Below are 18,872 nucleotides of genomic sequence, written 5' to 3'. Positions count from 1 at the left end.
ATCCACTTCAGGAAGGAGTTTCTGTAGTTTTTATTGATTTCCTATAAGATTGCATCTTGAAAAGGCTCAGGTGGAATTTAAGCACCTGAGAGCGAGGCTCTTTCCTGATAGGGAAGATTTTTCTTGAGTGGAAAAGAACATAAATTCCAGTAGGTTTAATACCAGTGTTCCCTGCACCACACTCACTGAAAGCCTTCCAATCCCTTCCACCACCACAGCAGCAGATAAAAGAAGGAGACCTGAGAAACTTCCAAAATATTCTTTAATTTCAAGCTTGTGGGTTTGGTTTTGGTCACCAGTGCTCCACACTTGCTTCCCAAAAGGGGAATGCAACCAACCAGTCATACCCTTTTGTATTCTCCTGTAAGGCAGTTGCTGAGTTATGGAACGTGTCTTGGAGCAGTGGAATATCCCTCTACTGCATCTGGAGTACAAAACAGATCATTGGAGGGGCTCCAAATGGATGCTCAACTGGCATGGTGCCTTTAGCATGAGATAGAAGCGCTTCGTATAGGCTTCATTTGGCATTAATGAGAGCCAAATTTGTAATACTGTATTAATGAACTTGTCTTTAGTTATGACCTGCAGAAAATGCTGGTTAACAAGGATGGGACAGTGCTGCTGAGGAAAGGAGCACCACGACTGCATGATAGAGAGTGAAGCAAAGGCCGCAGTGCTGAAGGAAACAGCATGTGTTTGGGCTGGCAGTGATAAATAATCCTGGTAGAGGCAGCACGATTAAGCTGATCAGTTTCTAAAAGGCACCCTCTGAAGTGCTGTGTTGCTTAGCCATCCTTTTTCAGAAGTTTTTTCTTGTAGCTGCTCAAGGCCAGGATGGATGGGCCCTGGGCAACCAGCCCATGGCAGGGGTTGGAACTGGGTGGGCTTTGAGGTCCCTTCCAACCCAGCCACTCTGTGATGATTCTATTCACCACGTTTACCCTACATGTAATGCTGAAGTTAGTAAACTGCTGTATATTAAGCACTTCTGGTATTCACCAGATTGCAAAGCGTAGACTAATGCACAATGTGGCAAAGTGCTTTGAGTAACACAAAACACAGGGTACAAAGTGCTCTACTGATATTGCATTTATATTTAGTTCTTACCAGAAATGTGTTTTAGCCATCTGCACTCACTCTGCTTTAATCTGCATCCCAGAGCCATCTCAGCATACACAGGCTGAGTGTCTTTCAGATGAAGCCCAGCAGCACTCTGGTGTCCTGTCTGTGGGCCCATGTGAGAGGTGGTCCAAGTGAGATCAGCAAAAAAACAACCTGAAACACATCTAGTGATGGTGTCCGTCCACTCCTGCTATCTGAAATCACAGAATCACAGAATGGCCAGGGTTGGAAGGGACCTCAAGGATCATGAATCTCCAACCCCCCTGCCACATGCAGGGCCACCAACCTCCTCATTTAATGCTAGACCAGGCTGCCCAGGGCCTCATCCAATCTGGCCTTGAACACCTGCAGGGACGGGGCATCCACAACCTCTTTGGGCAGCCTGTAATGTTTCCTAATGTGTAGAATGATAGAATCATTAAGGTGGAAAAGACCCCTAGGATCATCCAGTCCAACCACCAACCCATCCCCACCGTGCCCATTGACCACATCCCTCAGTGCCACATCCCCACCTGGCTTTTTCTGCTTAAGTTCCATTCACATATCATAGCCCTCTTTACACGAAGCTAAAAGTTTTAGTGGTTTACTGATCACTGTCATTAATGAGAGCTTAAGCAGAAGCAACCACGCCGTTTAATGACTCAACTCTAATAAACCTCACAACATAACTGAAGAAATAGGAAAAAGAGCATTTGATGTGTGCAGTACAATTTTTCAAAGGACGAGGTGAGCGATTAAGCATGAAATACATGCTCCATACATAGGCTGGCTTTAAAAAGGGCTTTCAAAAAATGAAGGGCGATTGTTCATTAAGAGAAATACTACAACGCAGTGCTGTGTGTGGGGTTGGCCACGTCCCACACCATTAGCACACCGCGATCACATTGAAGGGATTCCACCTTAGGCTTTTGTTCATCCCGCAGGCAGTGAGACTTATTTTCTGCAGGGATGAAAAAAAGCAGAGAGAAAATGTGGCAGGTAGCGAGCAGGGCTGAGAGGGGCTAATGCTGCTCAGTACACTTGGCAGCCTAATTAGAGGAAAAAACGTGTGCTTTTTATGAAAAGAGGGACAGCGTAAGGAGAAAGGAACACGTGAAGGGATATCAAAGCACCAACAGCTATTTTTCATATTGGAATTAAATGCTGACCCCAAGATACCCTGGTAAAGCTGTGCTTTGATAGCAAATCAGTGTAAATGGTAGAACCCTTTAGATGTCTTTCCTTTTTTATATATTAATACAGTTTCTAAGGTGCAGCTGACTTGGCAACAAGAAACCCCACATCCAAATCAGTAAGTAAAGGCTGGTCAGCTGAATTCTACCACACCGATCTGTGGTCCAACACTGCTGATTCATATTAATAATTACACAAGCCATTATGAATGACTGAGCTCTGAAGTCATAAACAAGTAATTATAGAGAAGTGATTGTACCATTCTACGCAGCGTATTTGCTGATGTGAGTCAGGTTTAATTTCCTTTTAATTGTTTTTCATCATGCATTACACGTGGGATAGTCCTGTGTGCAGAAATGCAATAAACCTTTCCTCGGGGTCAGCAATAATTTTCTCTCAGAGCAGAATGCAACGCTTTTTTTAACAGCACAGAGTTTCGAAAGTGTAAAGAGCAGCTTGGTGAGAACTCAACAACAGCTGCAAGCTAGCAAAATTAGGAAACATCACCAATTTCCAGCCCTAGATTGATGCATCTTCTCTTTTCTTGGCAAAACGGGACAGTTCTTCTAGCCTGCTCCATCCCAGCCCATCTCAGTAGTTTCCTCTCCACACTCCCTGGCATTGGAATTCCCTGCTCTTCGTATGTGTCCTCCCTCTGCTGCACCTGCCTTAGGATGGGAGCACGGCCGGAGGCTGGGGCCGGTTCCCCCATCACCGGTTCCCCCATCAGCGGAGTGTGGCAGCTTCAGAATGAAGCAGACAAAAGGTGTGCAGCTGCAAATGAAATGGAGAATGGAGCTTTCAGACTGAAAGCATTTCCACGCATACTCCGTTTCTGCTTGCTAGCAATGGCCAACTTGATCCATTTTTTGTTCTGCTGTATCTCTTCGCGAGAGGAAGATCCCCTGTCTTTTGTAAAGGATGCCACTAAATGTTTTTCTCCTTCCCTTTCATCTCATATAGGCTATACATCACAAATGAGGCAGAACAGACTTTAAACGCTGATTGTCAGTGAAAGGCAAGAGGAGCTTCCTAGCAACAAAAAGGATGTCACTTATTGTCTTCAAAAGGAGACCATTTCATCCCATCTCCTTACAAATTCCTTCCCCTGATCTCCTCCGCCGATACAAAAGTCTGCCAGCAGGGGATCCCCGTTAGGAAGTGACCAGGAGTCTGAAAACCCGTTATGCTCCTGGCAAACATTGTCATCTTGTACATATTTAGCCTGATCACTCTGGCAAGTTATGAAAGACTAAATGGTGCAAACACATGTGGCAGATGCCGTTCTCATGATAGCCCAGGAGCCTTTGAGCCTCTGTTGGTAGCATGCCAGCTCCAGCTTGTATACTGAAGAGCATTATACTTTCAAGCTTTCTCCGGCTTGCCCTGAGGGACTGCTGCTGAAGTGGCAATAAAACTCAGAACGAGCCTCCCAAAGTCGACTTGTTGGTTTGGCTTCAGATGGGCTTTTCTCATTATTACAGACCTGAAGGGCCATATGCAGATCTGCTTCCTCCAAAGCACCATGTGTTCCTTTAGAAAGGTGATTCCAACCGGGAAGAAAGAAAATGCAGGGCCAGCGAAGGAAGTGAGAATTGTTTCCATCAAGCACTTGGATGGTCACATTTCTTCAGGTGAAGGGAAGGAGCTCCACAACACGTGGGCATGCTGACATGCACAAAAAAAAGCACTTTTTTTGGCTGTGCTGTGCCGGTGATGGTAGCAGCAACACAGTAAACAACATAAACACAACACAGCGTGATCATCCTAATGCTAACATTGAGCTGAAGGGTTGGGTTGGATGGGATTTTTCTCCCGAAACGGAACTTTGATTAAATATTTGGGGAATATCCTCTTCTCCTGCTTCCCACGCCTTACAGGCATGTCATGCTTCAAAGAAAGGTACCTGGAGCAGGGCTCAGCTCGAGCAAATCTCACATCCAACCTTACAGCGTTTGTAACAGCATCAGTAACTACCAGTGAGCCTCAGCACACTGCTGCAAGGAACATATTGCAACACTGCGGTGGCCTGTTTTTCTGGCCTTTATTAATCCAGAAACCTTAATGATGAACAACATTTGTGTCATTGTCTACACAAATTTAATTTGTTTATGCAGCAGTTCAGTTAATCCTGCAATCTGCTTTTCTCAAATGAGGACAGATAATGGAGACACCGTTCTTTACAGGTCTTCGGGCTTTTAAATTCTGATAAAATCAGGATTCTTCACTGGGTCTTGCCACAGCTCTGAATTAAGCCACTTTAAATGTAATTACTGGAGCTGGCTGTACATCAGGAACATCCATTAAAAGAATTGATTGGCCATGCTGTTGCGAGAGGCATTTCACGAACAAACGATCCTGATGGGTCCAGAACTGTCATTTATAAAGGCGAAAAAGCAGGTAAATACTTTATTAGCGGTTAATGAGAGGTTCACGAGATAACTGAATTTCTTCTTTTTTAACCAGCTACTTCAGGGAGCCGTGGTCCATGGCCATCTATCACGACCGCTTTATCGATCTCCAGAAGGAGCTGCGCCAGATCCTGCTGTCAGAGCAGGTGAGAGAAATGCCACGTTATCATTCGGGTAATCTGGCGATGTTGTTCACTTCAGTTCCTTCTCCCATCTTTCTCCCAAAGCTCTGTGCTGCTGTTGAGCTATTTCCCGCACAGATCCCACCCCCACTGCCCTGTCGGTGCCTCTCGGTCTTTGCCACGTTTTCAGATTTGCCAACTTCCCACCAAGTCGCTCTGTTTTCCCACGCAGCACAAGAAATCCCCTCCTCATTTCTTCACTTACCACCTTCCTGGTGTTTCCTAATCGGAACACACCGAATGCCAACCCGAACCTGTCTCAGGCGAGCCTGCGGGCAGCGGGTTTCTCAGCACCTCCCCATAGGGAACGAATGGCTTTCGTAGATGAAAGAGTGAAGCCACTGATTTTTCACAGCCGTCGGTGAATTTCCTGAGTAAGGACGGACCAAATGCTCGCTGATGCTGCCTGCAGCCTTACACCGCAGGCAGAGCCACACAGTCCCACAGCTCCCCTCCGAACCCAAACCACCATATCGAACCACGGGCTGTGGCTGACACCCCACGGAACTCCCGGCCGCGGGTGACCGGAGGAGGGCCGCTATGTGAAAGGCGCCCACCCGAAGCGCCGCGCTGCTCCGCCGGCTCCTCGGAAGGAGCCCGGGGGACGGGAGGGGACGGGAGGGAAGCGCAGCGCTCCCGCGGACGCACCCGAACGACCCCCGACTCGCTTATCCCCGCAGGTTCCCCCGGAGCGACAGACCGAGGACAGCCCCGTCCCGCCGCCGCTCGCGGTCCCGGCCGTGCGCTACCTGCTGCGGCACGGCGCGCAGCTGCCCATGTACGCCCGCGGCCGGCCGGCAGGTGAGCGTGGAGCGGGGCGCTGAGCTCCGCCTGGCGGCCGCGGCCGCTCCGACCCGGGACTGCGGTGGGGGTTGGGGTTGGGGGGGGGGGTCGGGGGTCCGCGCGTGGGGCGCGGCGGGGGGGGGGATGGGGGGGGGGCGCGGCGGCGCGTGCCCGCAGCTGTATGCTAATGGTCGCCCCGCCCCGCGCTCCCGACCCCCGGCCCCCCTCCCCTCTCTTTGTCCCCTCCTTCCTCCCCCCGCCCCCCCCGCCGCCCCTTTGTGCCGGCTCCGCGCAGCTTTATGCTAATGCCCGGCACAAAGGCGGCCGCGGGGGGCTCGGGGGGGCCGAGCGCGTGCCGCCCGCGTGCCTCCCTCGGGGGGACGGGGAGGGGAGGGGGAGGAGAAGGGAGAGGGGGGGAACAGGGGGTGGGAGGTGGGGAGGGGGGGGTCCCCGCCGGCTGCTCGCCGCTCCCCCGCCGCGCCGCCACCTGCGGGGCCGGGGGACAAAGGGGCGCGGGGCGGGCACCGGCGGCGGCGGGGGAGCGGGCGCGGCGCTAACAGGTGGCGGCCCGGCCTCCCGCTCGGCGACGCCCGCGGCCCAGCGGCCGCGGCCCCGCGCCTTCGAGCCGCGAGCGGGGAAAGAAAGAGCGCGGCCGGCGCCCGCAGCGGCCCCGCGCGCACAAAGGGCCACGCGTGCCGGGGGCGGGCCGGGCGTGTGCCGGCCGCGGGGCTCAGGTGCCGCCGCCCCGCCCGCCGCCGCCGCTGATTGGCCGCGCCCGCCGCCGCCGGGCCGAACAATGGCCCCGGCCCTCTTAAAGGCGGCGGCGGCGGCGGGCAGGAGGAGGGAGGGAGCGCCGCTCGCCGCCGCCGGGCGCGGACCGCCCGCCCGAAGATGCCCCGCGGTTTCCTGGTGAAGCGCAGCCGGCGGCCCACGCCCGTGTCCTACCGGGTCCGCGCCCCTCCGCCCGCCGCTCCGCCGCCGCCTCCCCCTCCTCCCCCGCCGCCGCCGCCTCCTCCTCCCGTGCCCTTCGGGACGCCCGATGGCCCCGTGCAGGCGCTGCGCAGCCCCACGCGGCCCGTCAGCCGCGACGCGCTGCTGGAGCGCGGCTTCAGCCTGGGCTCGCCCGTCTCGGCCGAGTCGTTCCCCGCGCCCGCCGTGCCCAGCAGCATGGACCCGCTGCTGCTCGGCCCCGCCGAGCTCAAGCTCTGGGCCGCCCGGCCGCCCCCCAACCCCAGCGGCGCCGGCGGCGGCGGCGCTCCGGCCGCCAAGCGTCCCGCCGAGCCCGGCCGGCAGAAGGCCGCGGCCGGCAAGAAGGCGAAGGCGATCCGCAAGCTGACCTTCGAGGACGAGGTGACCACGTCCCCGGTGCTGGGGCTGCGCATCAAGGAGGGCCCGGTGGAGGCGCCGGCGCGGCGCGGGGGCTGCGCGCGGCCGCTGGGCGAGTTCATCTGCCAGCTCTGCAAGGAGGAGTACGGGGATCCCTTCGCGCTGGCGCAGCACCGCTGCTCGCGCATCGTCCGCGTGGAGTACCGCTGCCCCGAGTGCGACAAGGTCTTCTCCTGCCCCGCCAACCTCGCCTCGCACCGCCGCTGGCACAAACCGCGGCCCCCCGCCAAGAGCGGCCCCGAGGCGGCGGAGCCCCCCAAGGAGGCGGCGGCGGCGGCGGCGGAGCGGGACACGCCGAGCCCCGGCGGCGCTTCGGAGGCCGGCTCCGAGGAGGGGCTGTTCGAGTGCCCGCGCTGCGCCCGCCGGTTCCGGCGGCAGGCCTACCTAAGGAAGCACCTGCTGGGCCACCCCGCCGCGCCCGGCCCGGCGCCCGAACCCGCGGCGGAGCCCGCCGAGCCCCGGCCGTGCCCGGTGTGCGGGGAGAGCTTCCCCAGCAAGAGCAGCCAGGAGCGGCACCTGCGGCTGCTGCACGCCGCGCAGCTCTTCCCCTGCAAGTACTGCCCCGCCACCTTCTACAGCTCGCCCGGCCTCACGCGGCACATCAACAAGTGCCACCCGTCCGAGAACAGGCAGGTGGTGCTGCTGCAGGTGCCGCTGCGGCCGCACTGCTGAGCCGCGGACTGCGCCCCGCGTCGCCCCCCCCGCCCCGCCCCGGCCGCTTGGGTTGCGCTCCGCTCCGCTCGAGGACGAAGGAGAGGCGAGGCTTCGGTCGGCGCAGCGCCGGCGCCTTCGCTCCGCTCCGGGACGCGTAGAACTGCCTTAACTCGTGCCGTGCCCGCGCCGCGCCGTCTGTATATGTTGGGTCGAGTCCTCGCGTTATTATTTATTCCTTATTTATTTATATTAATGATGAAGATGGATATTATTTGATCGCAGATGCTCTAACGCGCTTTTTTTATTCCCCCCCCCCCCCACCTCCCTCCCCCGGCTCCACCATCTCACTGTGATCTCTTTTTTTTTTTTTTCTTTTTTTTTTCTTTCTTTTTTTTCTATAAAGGTTTTAACTTTTATACCTGGAAATAAACCACGTGACCTTAACCCGTCCGCCCGCGCCGCCGACAGCTCTCACTCCTAGATGCAATCTCTTTTTCTACACACATTATTTTCGTACCTGTTAGCTATTTATAGAGTTGCTTCGATAGGACTGTTTCGACTGTATAATTATTTACTATTCAAATAAAAGTATTTTCCAATTCACACCTGCCTTCTGCCTGCCCGCTGCGCTCGGCTGCCTGCCTTACGGAGTGATGGAGGGTGGGAGAAGGAAGGAGCGCAGGGCTGCTCAGCTTGGAGGTGCCTGGTGCTGTTGTGTCCCACGGTGTGGGGCAGGGATGCCCTCACTGAGCTTTGCTGTGGCTGTTGGGGAGAGTGGAGTTTGTGTGCAGCAGCTGTGCGGGCAAAAAAGAGTTGCCGTCGTTGCTTTCTGGTTTGGGTTTCCTTGTAGGGTTGGGCCAAAAAGTGCTAAAAAGCACCGAAAGCAGCGGGCTGCCGTGCTGTGCTTCCTAGGAAACCGAGGGGCTGACGTCAGGTCTGGGCGAAGCTGTCATAGCTGATGATCTGCAGAGGAGAACGTGGCCCAGCAGCACCCAAAGTGCGGGCGGCGGGATGGGGCTGGCGAGTTTTGCTTTGCTCTGGGGCTGCCCGCCCTGTGCTGCTTCCCTTGGGCAGCCACGATCCTGGAGCTCTCGAGGAGAAGGAGCTGACCCCGTGCCGAAGCCCTGCTGGGCACTGAGGCCCCTCGGTGAGGCCTGAAGGCCACCCATCTTGGGGCAGCATCCCATCCTGCGGCACCATCCAACCAAAATAGCTGCTTCGTTCTGCTGCTGGCTTCCCAATAGCCAAGAAAACATGTTCCTCGTTTGGTAGGAGAGAGATAAAATCAGATCAACTGCTGTGGTTGGTAGGGAAATGTCGAGGTAAAGCTCAGCTGCTGTGCTGGATGCAGGGGGATGTGCTGGTAGGGGCTGGTGTTTGGGGAGCAGCACGGAGAGGGGCAACTTTAGGGTTTGGGGAAGCGAGTTTCTGCCACAGATCCCCCCCAAAACCGGGGTTTGCCCCTTGTGAGCCCCACGCGATGTGGCCCCGCAGCCCCGGGGAGCACCAGGTGTTTCCTTCCCGGTGCCATCTCTTCACCACCCGGCAGCCAGGAGCGGCCGGCGCTGTGCAAACAAAGCCTCCTGTCAGCTAACAAATCAATCTGCTGAGGGCTCGCAGCTCAGCTGGAGAGAACAGGTTTGGGCGCATCAGAAAATGCTGATCCCACCTGAAAGGCAATTTCCCATTTTTGAGGCAGTGGGAGCGCAGGTACGGAGGCTGTGCTGTGTGCACGGCCCGATCTGTTTGCCTGTTGTGCAGAAGGCTGGATCCGGCCCCTGTCGGAGCGCACAAAGAGCTGAACACATGGTCTGAAATGGACTGTTTGCAAACTGAAAAGAAGCGGGGAGGTTAATTATGGGAACCTTCAGGGTGCTGAGAAACGCAGCTCCAACACCATCAGTGTTGTGTGGGCGATGCGCCGCGCAGCTCTCCCCACGGCGCCGTCAGCGCGGGCGGCTGATGGGGGAATAGCTGAGATTCTCTGCTGTGCCACTGCTCAGTGTGTTTCTTTTAGCAGTGCTGGGACCAGCAGCCGTTCCCACAGCCGTCGGCTGCCCCGCCGGGAGGCTCACTGGGAGCAGCACTGGGTGCAATGGGTTGCTGAAAGGAGGGAGATGGGAAGCAGAAAATCATCCATAAGTGGGCCCACAGAACTTTGCCTTCGGATTTCCTTTCCTCCCCCTCAACCTGCTGATAATAAATGAGTGGAAAAGCAGCTGCGGGGCTGTCGGACATTCCTGCTGTTATGGCAGCATCCTGCAGTGCTGGCAATGCATGGCCCTGTGCATGGGGAGTCGTGATGTGGGAGCAGGCATCAAAACCTGAGACTGAATGTCACAGCTTGGCATCGGGTGTTGAAACATAGGTCCGGGTTAGGGTTAGGGTTATGAGTGAGGTTTAGGATTAGGACTTGGGGTCAGTGTTAATGGTGGGGTCACCTGGTTCCAACCCCCTGCTGTGGCCATGGTTGCCACCCACTAGATCAGGTTGCTTATCTGTTACATGGTACACACAATATATATGTTACATATACAATTGATGATATTTTCATGTGTAATTGATGTGTATCATGACAAAGCTGATGTGCTCTATGACATCCCATAGGCTGTCCCTCCCGGCGCTGGCAGCGTGATGCTGGGTGCAGCACTGGGGCGATGCTGTGCTCCCACTGCCCAGCTGATGGACACGGTAAGGTGTGCAAATGGGACCAGTGCAGACTCTCTCTGGAGCCCTTAGGATTAATTCTCTATTTCAGAGAGAATAATTTAAGTGAGAACTTCAGAAAAAGAGAGAGATATCTCAAAGCAGCTTTTCCCACTGCCAAATAATCCCGTATCATTCCCGCTGGCATAAGCGGGTGTTAATGCCTAAGCACCCCTGACATAATTATGACTGAGCACACAAACCCCCTTCATTTTCTGAAGCGATGTCTCCGCAGAGCAGGAAATCGCCGTTAGAAAGGTTTTGTTTCTAATGCCCATGCAAATTCCCAGCAATGAGGCATTACACGGTTTAGGAAGGGCAGCCTTGTCATCGCCCGTCTCCTGCAATGAATGGTATAGAAGTAATGTCTTCTGGGGCTTGGTAATGCTCTGTAATTACTATTAGTGAGAGCTTCCAAGCCCCTTCTGAAGAAGCCAGCGATGGTGCTGTCACTGATGCTGAGGTCCCTTCTCACCGTTCTGTGATCCTATGAGAAACAAAACCTCTCCTTTAGGTGGTGACAGAAACAGACAAACACATTTCTGTGATCAATTTTTATTCGCTAGAAGAGGTGAGAATCCTCTGAGTTAGCTGTCCCTAAGCCATACAGAAGTAACGTTCAGTAGCAGCTCTGCAGGTCTCAGCCCAGCAAAGCTCTCCCTGTTCTCCCCCAGTTGCCCTGGCTGGGATGGCAGCTCCAGCATCACGGTGCAGCATCACGGTGTGGCTTCACTCTGCTCAGGGCACTGAGGGGAGAAGGGAGCAGCTCCATGTCTGACTGCACAGTATGCAACCAAGGCTGAATTTTCACAAGTCAACGTCGTTTTGACATCAGGAAAATATTATTAATTCTTCCCTAAAGAGGGATGAGTATTGCTCCAAAGAGAAACGGCTCATTTTACTCAGAACGCCTTTGAAATGATCTCAGACCACTGGATAACTAAAGAACAAGACAGCCTCGCGTATTCCGCTGCGAAAAACAAAATAAATTAAAATACACATTTTATTTTCCAACTTCCCCCCTCGATCAGCAGAGAACAAAAGCAAAGGGTGAGGCAGGCAGGCGGAGCGGCACTCCAAGCTCACCCCAACCCCAGCTGTGTGCCTCACCACCTTACTGCTGCATGGAGCCACGTGGAAGGGCTGCCACCATCAGTGCCTGGAGTGCTCTTCTGCATCTACCCGGCAGCAGCATGGAGTGGTGGCACGACAGCAGACCTTCGTGTTAACGTGTGGGAAGTGCAAAACCAGACGACACAACGGAGCATTTTGTTTCAGTTCCCATCACTTGGATACATCACATTGAGTTCAGAGGTGTGCGCTTCAAGGCTAAGTGGCATTTAAAAAAAACAAAAACAAAAACAATCCAAAAACACAAAAATTGAACAACAGTTGAACAAAAAAGCAACAGGAGTGAGACCTGAGGAGGACGAGGAAGGCCAGAGGTATCTGATGCAACATCCAGGAACTGGGCAGACACGCCAGTGTCCACAACATCCATAACCCAAAGCTAGAGCAGGAGTTATGAGTTTTCACCCTGGAAACCTGCGATACATGCAGAGTGAAATACATTTCCCGTCCAAAAGATTTGCTCACTACACAAAGTGCCATCAGGACGTTACATTTCCTTGGGAGCGTTCAGATATGTTGAATCCTAGCTCATCAGAGATGCTTCCCCTTGCAGATTATTGCCCCAGTGTTGTGAAAAGGCAAAGTGGTGACGTGGGGAGTGCGCCGTCCCGCAGTGAGTCACACCCTGGTGATGTGCAGATGTGCAGCATTTCATCTTCTGAAAGAAACGTGGCTGGGTATTTCTCCACATGTGGACAGCAGTTCACATTGCACAGCCACTGCAAGCATTGCTGTGAAGGATGAAGCAGCCCTGGGGGCAGGGCTGAGGAGAGGACTCCTTTCCAAACCACACAGAGGCAGGGGACAGCTCACCCTGCACTGGTGCAGCAGCATGGTGCTCTCCATGCTCCAAGCTCCAGCCCAGCTTGTGCACTGCCACAGCATCCTCAGTGTGGGGATGGATGCTCCACAAAGGTGGTGATGGATGACCCTGAACAAGATAGCACGGGTAAACGGAGCGATTTCAGAGCAGGTGCTGCCATTCTATGAAATTGGCAGCAGCCTCCTGAATTTCAGATAAATGTGTCTCTCTGATTATCACTAATTCTTTGCTCCGTGCACAACAACTGCCTCGGATGGCTGCTGAAAACGGGACGGAAGCAGAGGTGGAACAGATGCTGAGCAGCACCCAATCACTTGCCCATGCTTCAGAGGAGGACATTCAGCACGTGCCTCATCATGACAAAAGTCAGTTCTGCTTTGTCACAACTCCCTGGTTCGCAATTCGTTGGACGGAATGACTGAAATCAGTGCTCTGAGACGACGTGAGGCAACGGGCATCAGCGCTGCTCCGTGCCCTCGTGCGATGATGAGGTGGGGGGAAAAGTGCTTGCTGCCCACCCCCTCCAACAAGCGCCCATCCCAAGTGGGGGTCCTTTAGGAGAGGAGCAGAGCCTGGTGCGTGGCGAGGGGTTCCCCGGTGGGTGCTGGGTGTCAGCTGGGAGCCTTGCTGAGCGCGCTGGCGGAGCGGCGGAGCCTCCCGCAGGCTTTGCTCCCGGCGCTGCGCGGCGCTGAGGTCAGCTCTGCTGGCTCTGCTCCTGCGGGGACGGCGAGGTCGGCGCTGGTGCTGGCGGTGAGGCAGCCTGGAAAAGACAGCGGGCAGGGGAAGGCGGGCTGAGGACAGGGACAAGCTGTGCATGTCCGCATCCCAACAGCCGCTCTGCAGATACAGAACCTCGGCTCTTTCTGACTACTGCAAGCGGACAACGGATGCCCATCAAGAACCATGCTCACGGGCTTCCTTGTTCAGCACCTCCCCAGAGGCGGTTATGGCTGCAGGTCAGGGCTAATGGCTTGTCTGAATGAGAACAGCTGAGGGGACAGCTATCACGGCTATGGGGCAGTGGATAAAGCTGGAGTGTGTGCAGCTCCTGCCTGGCTCTGGTGCAGACGCGCACGGGGAATACCGACGCATGCTGCAACACAGCGCTGCTCTTGCTGCTGGGGTTTCCACCCATCCCAAGGCATTTCTCGGTGTCAGTGTTATTTCATTAGCTCCCCTGGGCTGCAGTATTTTTAAATCTTGTTGTAACTAAGTCTCTTTGTGTTTTTTCCTGGAGGGGGAGGTACAGTGCTGTGTCCCGGTGCTTGCAAGCCTGGAGCAGTGCTCGGAGCCCAACCTCATGGCTGTGGCCGAGCACCTCTGCGCTCTGATGGCCGTGTGCTGCAGCACAAACCTATTTCCAGCTCAGCAGTGGGCTCTGCCTTCTGTCTACCAGCTCCCAGCCGGGTTTTCTGGCTGTGTTGGAAGTGCAGCAGTATAATGGGACAGCCTGCATGAATCTTGGAACTACTCAGGGCTTGGAAATTCAACAGTGTCCAGCACAGGCTGAGCTTTGTTTTGCTTCCTTACTAAAAGGATTAAATCTTAGGGCCCTGCTCTATCTGACTGTGGGTATTTTGGCGAATAGGCACTCAACCCCGTAATGCTGAGGGCCAAAGCCCACTCTGCTCCTTTGAAATCCCATAGCTGGTTTACAACCTGACGTCGGCATTTCAAATGGAACCTTTCAGTCCCAGATTTATATTTCAAGACAACTGACTGAAAGGGAAATACCACATTAAAAAAAAAAAAAAAAAAAAAGGTGAAAAACATGACTTAATGTGCAAAGGCATTTTCTGTGAAAAATGTGGAGCTGTCAGTTCAGGATTCAAAAGAAAACCTGCGGTGTTGTTCACAGCGTGGGGAGGAGGGGGTGCGAGGGAGGTGTCACACTTTACATTCCTGCAGTCAAGCGGCATGGCAGATGGTCAAAATAATACAGTTTCCCCCAAAAGGACGAGCTGGAGCAATATTCATGCACGCTCCCCACAATGCCTCGCTGTGAGTGAAAGGCTGCAGGCAGGGTTTGGGTCAGGAGCTCCCATCCCCACAGCCCCACGTCCATCCCGCAGCCCCGCAGCCCACAGCCCCGCACATTCCTGCAGTCCCAGCCTTCCCCCGGCGAGTCCTGAGCTGCGCGTGCGGCCTCTGGCTGTGATTGATAGGGAGACAGCAGCTGCAGAGTGAGCGAGAGTTAACCACAAAAGATAAAGGCTTTCATACAAATATTATAATTCCACTTGCAAGCCGTCTGGCACGAACTCTAATTGCTTCGCCTCCTCGCAGGGGAAGCCTGCAAGTTTGTTTGGAGGGCGAGGTGCTGCTAAGGGCCTTTTTGAAGGATTCACCCTTTTTTTTTTTTTTTTGACCCTTCTGAGGCTGTGTTTGCTCCAGAGGGTACACAGGCAGTATGGAATTAGAAGTTGTAAGAAGCAACAAGCAGCTTTGCTGGTTGTTAGCTAAAATGGATTTCCTTTTGGCTCGCAGGTGGGTCACCGGAGGGCTTGATCCCTTCCAAATTCACAACTCAAGCAAGCAGGGGGGTCTCAAAGCACGAGGAGCCAGGTGAGATGTGCAGCCCTGCTGTGGGCAGCGGGCAGCCTTAGTGAGAGGCAGAGACAAAGCCCGAACCCAAGGGCAGAGCACAAGGAGGAGGAGGAGGAGGAGAGCGTTAGTGATGGAGCGCGACGCATGGCCTGCGGGAAGCATGGCTCTTACCTGCGGCAATTAGCGTAACGAGACCGTTACATACTCTAATCTAAAGGGAGAGAACACAAAATGGTATCAATATAGGAGCAGTGTACCCACGGTGCACATGGGGCCAGGAGCCAACTGGGGGGACATGGGGACAGAGGGTGACCGAGGTGTGCTGCTGGTCAGGTATGGGGAGGAAATGGTGCCCAAAATGAGTCCTTTTCAGCTTCTGCCAAACGTGCAGATGTGGCAGCCCAGGCATTCAGCCTCCTCTTATTTCAGCAACATTGTTAGTAGATGAAATCTCAAACCAGGTAAGATTTGAGGCTTCTTGGAGGGCTGAACTGCTATTACACTGTGGCCTGGTTAAAAAATCACAGTGTGAACAACATACATACCACCGGGCCATACAAGTGAAAAGTAACTTCTATGTACAAACCCATCCCCTGCACACACACACCATGCACACTAATGGGTGATGGGATGCCTCTGCAAAGAGAGAGTACCACCAGACAGAGTATTTCTCTTTCATGAGCATACGCTGCCAAGAGACACACAGTTCACATCCTGCAAAACGCGGAGGGTCTGAGCTGCCATGGGAGCAGCAGTGGTGTGCTGAGGTTGTGGAGTTCCCCTGCCCTGCAGCCTGGGTGACAGCATGTGAGAAGAAGGGAGGGAGTGCTGTATGTAGGATGGATTTTCCCCCCATGCCTTGCTGACAGGCACCTCTGGGGAGAAACAGTACTTGTGAAGTTCTGCAGAACCCCCCAAGATTAAGTTAGGTTGGTTCAACTGGGAATTTCACCTGGCATCTTTTGATTCTCTGCTATCAAGCAGCAGGAGAGCATTTTACCCAAAGGAAGGATGATGCTTCAGTGTCTGTGGGCTCCAGAGGTGTGAAACATGTTTTGTTAGAGCACACAAGAAGCCATTTACAAGTGGCCAAGCAGGGAATGGTCCAATCCAAACTCAAAGTCTGTAACTGGAGATGATGGGAGGCAAGATCTCAGCATCCCAGCATCCTCTGTGACATCTTGATTGCAGCCATGCCTCCTTTGCTCAATTTCAGGCAGCATGCTCGTATTGCTGGAACTCAATGCCTGGCACACACCATGCTTGCTGTAAGCAGTATCATGGCACGGCTATTTGCTTTCAGATGTGTATTTCCAAATATTCAGCTCTAAAAATATTCCCTAAAATGATGCACAAGAGTTAGAGAGAACTCAGAGAGATTTTTATTCTGCCCAGCAGGCAGAACTGCCTCAACATCCTACAGATCTTCAGGCAAAATGCAAAGACAAGGAATGAAAAAAACAGCAAAGCCAACCTCGTCAGAAAGAGTTGCTGCTCAACTAGCTTCAAAAATAACCCCAGTACGTACCTGGTTGCATGCTCAGAGTCACCCTACTGGGTTTTCTTTTGCCTCTGTCAAAAATGTGTTTTCTGACCACGTTTGGAATATCCCTGTTGTTTTAAAGTGGGAAACGTAAAGCTCCGCACTGAGCAAAAAGCATTAAAAAACAAATCTTTTTTGTTGTATTCTCCTGTGTTTTCTGCAAGAATTTGGTGCCTATAAAAGCCCAGAGACAAAAGGGAAGCATGTGTTGAATTAGGGAAGGACAACCTGAGGGTTAACCATTGTATAGGAATGTGAGCAAGGAGAGGACAAGATAAGGGTTAACCACTGTATAGGAATGTGAGTAAGGAGAGGACAAGATAAGGGCTAACTATTCTATAGGAATGCAGGTAAGCAAGATGTGAGGCCAGATAAGAAAAGAACATCTCAAAGCTCTATTGTGAACCTGAAGAAACATTACACAAGGAATAGGTCAGGATGGGATTACTTCTATTGAAGACAATGAGCCTTCATCCAGTGAGCACCAGAAGGAGACCCCCACTGCCCAGGGCGCAAGTGCAAGAGGGAGGGACCATATGCTGATGGTTCTCGGAAATGCAATGAATATGGATAGGAATTCTGGGAAAATCATTGGTTATGTATTAGTTCAGCCTATATCTGTACCAAGCTTTTGCCCTATGTTGGGCAAGATAGATAGAAATATCCCCCTTGCACCCGGTGTCTGCGCAGCACTGATTAAAACATACCTGCTTCATAACCTAACTTTGGGTTGTGGAGTCTGATTCCATGGGTCAATCTGGCACCCCAGATGGGACATCCTCTGCTCAGCTGCTGGACTGGCTGAGAACAGGAATGCCTTTGGCACGCCCAGAGATTTACTGGAAGGACTCCCCTTCCTCATCCGATCACTGCGGGAGCAGACAAGGAGCATTGGCGGACCAGGTATGTGAATGGGAATAAGGGGAGCCTGTAAGTCGTGAGACGTCCTACGCAGGGTACAGCTGCTCGTGCTGCCCCTTGGGAGGTGAGCTCACAGCTTAGGTTGCCGGCTGGGGTAGGAAAACTTGGAGAAGTTCCTACAAAGGGGGCCCATAACGGTCAAATGGTAACGTGGATTTTTGTAATAGTAACAGCAGTAGTCATAGGTTGTATAATTGCTATTACCATCTGTTGTAAATGTTCGGTACCGTGTATCCGAATCAATACCATTAAAATATTTGAGTTTTACTCTGGGGAAATTAGAGCTAAGGAATTTCAAACTCGTATTTTGATTAAGCCGGCGTTGTGTGAATGTGGTGTGGTGAGATGAAGCTAAGCCACGCAGTGAGAGAGGAGTCCTGATCTGTGGTTCCGTGCTCCCACCAGGGAAACGGCCAGAGATGGATGAAGCAAAAAGTTGTTCTCTGTGTCATTTGTCGGTCCATACGTGTTTGTCTGTTTGTATGAAGTTTATAGATTGGGACAGTGATGGGAATTTATAAATTGGGAAGAGGGGCCTGAGAAAAGGTGTGTGTTCCATCTGGAAAATGAGTGTTGCCCCATTTATATTATGTGCTGTCTAGCGTGTGAAGAAATATATCGGGGTTGGTGGTGTCATTCGTGTCCAGAAATTTTAGAGTGGGGAAATTTTAGAGTACGAAGAGTTACTTGGGTTAACCTTATGGCAATAACAAACCAGTGAGACAGCATCATGGGAGGCTCATGGGGAAAGGAAATACCTAAAAGAACACCCCTCAGAGGTATTCTGGCACAGTGGCAAAATATTGCAGGGGGACGTGGGGGCACTCTAAGTAAGAAAACTGATAAAATATTGTAATCAATGGTGGTTACTGTATAAATTGGATGATGGGGAAAAGTGTCCCCTGAACGGGACGCTGAACTACAATACCATTCTGCAACTGATGCTGTTTCTGAGACGGGAAGGTAAATGGGATGAGGCAGCATACGCTGTATGTTTTTTACCCTCAGGAATCATCCTGAGTGGCAAAGAGAATGTGGGATGGGGGCACCACGAGATCCTCTAGTGTTAGCATTAGAAAAGGATCAGTGGGCAGCAGGAAGTAGAGGGATAAAACACCGTTGCTCCACATGCAGTACAGGACAACAGTGTACTAGATTAACTGAAGTTAAGACTTCTGCTTATTTATTGGACCATTATCAGGCATCAGGGGCAGGGAGTCCTACCACTGGACAAAGGGAGCATTCCAAAAGGGAGGACTCTTCCCCTGAAACTCTCCCAGACTTCCCTATAGCCTCTAGAACTAGGAGGCAATAAAGTGTTCTTTTAGCCCCATCTGAGGGAGGCGGTGGGACCGGATGGGACACGTATCTTAATAAAGGTCCCATTCTCTTCTTTTGATCTGGAAACCTGGAAAAAAGTGGCTAAGGAATATCAAAGTGACTCGGAGGGAGTAACACGGCAGTTTCAGTATTTGATTAAGCAACACAAT

The 18,872-nt window shown here is 53.0% G+C and overlaps 3 protein-coding genes across 8 annotated transcripts in view; 2 read left to right on the top strand and 1 right to left on the bottom strand.

Annotated features, from left to right (window-relative positions):
* Positions 1-8,314, top strand: part of CFAP61 (cilia and flagella associated protein 61) — a 92,737-nt gene extending 84,423 nt beyond the window's left edge. The window contains exons 25-27 of one of the 2 annotated variants that reach the window (XM_090134606.1): positions 4,762-4,852; positions 5,569-5,689; positions 8,115-8,314. In XM_090134606.1, coding sequence (XP_089990732.1) covers positions 4,762-4,852; positions 5,569-5,689; positions 8,115-8,140 — 238 coding nt within the window. In that variant the 3' untranslated portion in view covers positions 8,141-8,314. Of the gene's footprint in view, positions 1-3,258; positions 3,345-4,761; positions 4,853-5,568; positions 5,690-8,114 lie in introns of those variants that run through there. The other variant, XM_090134607.1, reaches the window with a different exon arrangement.
* On the top strand, positions 6,466-8,083 carry INSM1 (INSM transcriptional repressor 1). Its single transcript, XM_031603357.2, has one exon. The coding sequence runs from the start codon at positions 6,563-6,565 to the stop codon at positions 7,727-7,729; it is 1,167 nt and encodes a 388-aa protein (XP_031459217.2). The 5' UTR covers positions 6,466-6,562; the 3' UTR covers positions 7,730-8,083.
* A 2,412-nt stretch (positions 8,315-10,726) lies between the features above and the next one.
* The window catches only part of RALGAPA2 (Ral GTPase activating protein catalytic subunit alpha 2), a 122,225-nt gene continuing 114,079 nt past the window's right edge, over positions 10,727-18,872 (bottom strand). For 2 of the 5 annotated variants that reach the window (XM_090134600.1, XM_090134601.1), the window contains one exon: positions 10,731-13,131. In XM_090134600.1, coding sequence (XP_089990726.1) covers positions 12,983-13,131 — 149 coding nt within the window. In that variant the 3' untranslated portion in view covers positions 10,731-12,982. Of the gene's footprint in view, positions 13,132-15,089; positions 15,130-18,872 lie in introns of all 5 variants that reach the window. The other 3 variants (XM_031603354.2, XM_090134602.1, XM_090134599.1) reach the window with 3 other exon arrangements.

Source organism: Phasianus colchicus, chromosome 2, assembly GCF_987193195.1.
Source record: "Phasianus colchicus chromosome 2, bPhaCol1.hap1.1, whole genome shotgun sequence".
Classification (NCBI taxonomy): Eukaryota; Metazoa; Chordata; class Aves; order Galliformes; family Phasianidae; genus Phasianus; species Phasianus colchicus.
The sequence above is the reverse complement of the archived record's forward strand: the minus strand, read 5'-3'. Positions and strand labels throughout refer to the sequence as shown.

Coding starts and splice junctions, on each gene's coding strand:
- INSM1 (XM_031603357.2), top strand. CDS start 6,563: ATGCCCCGCGGTTTCCTGGTGAAGCGCAGCCGGCGGCCCACGCCCGTG.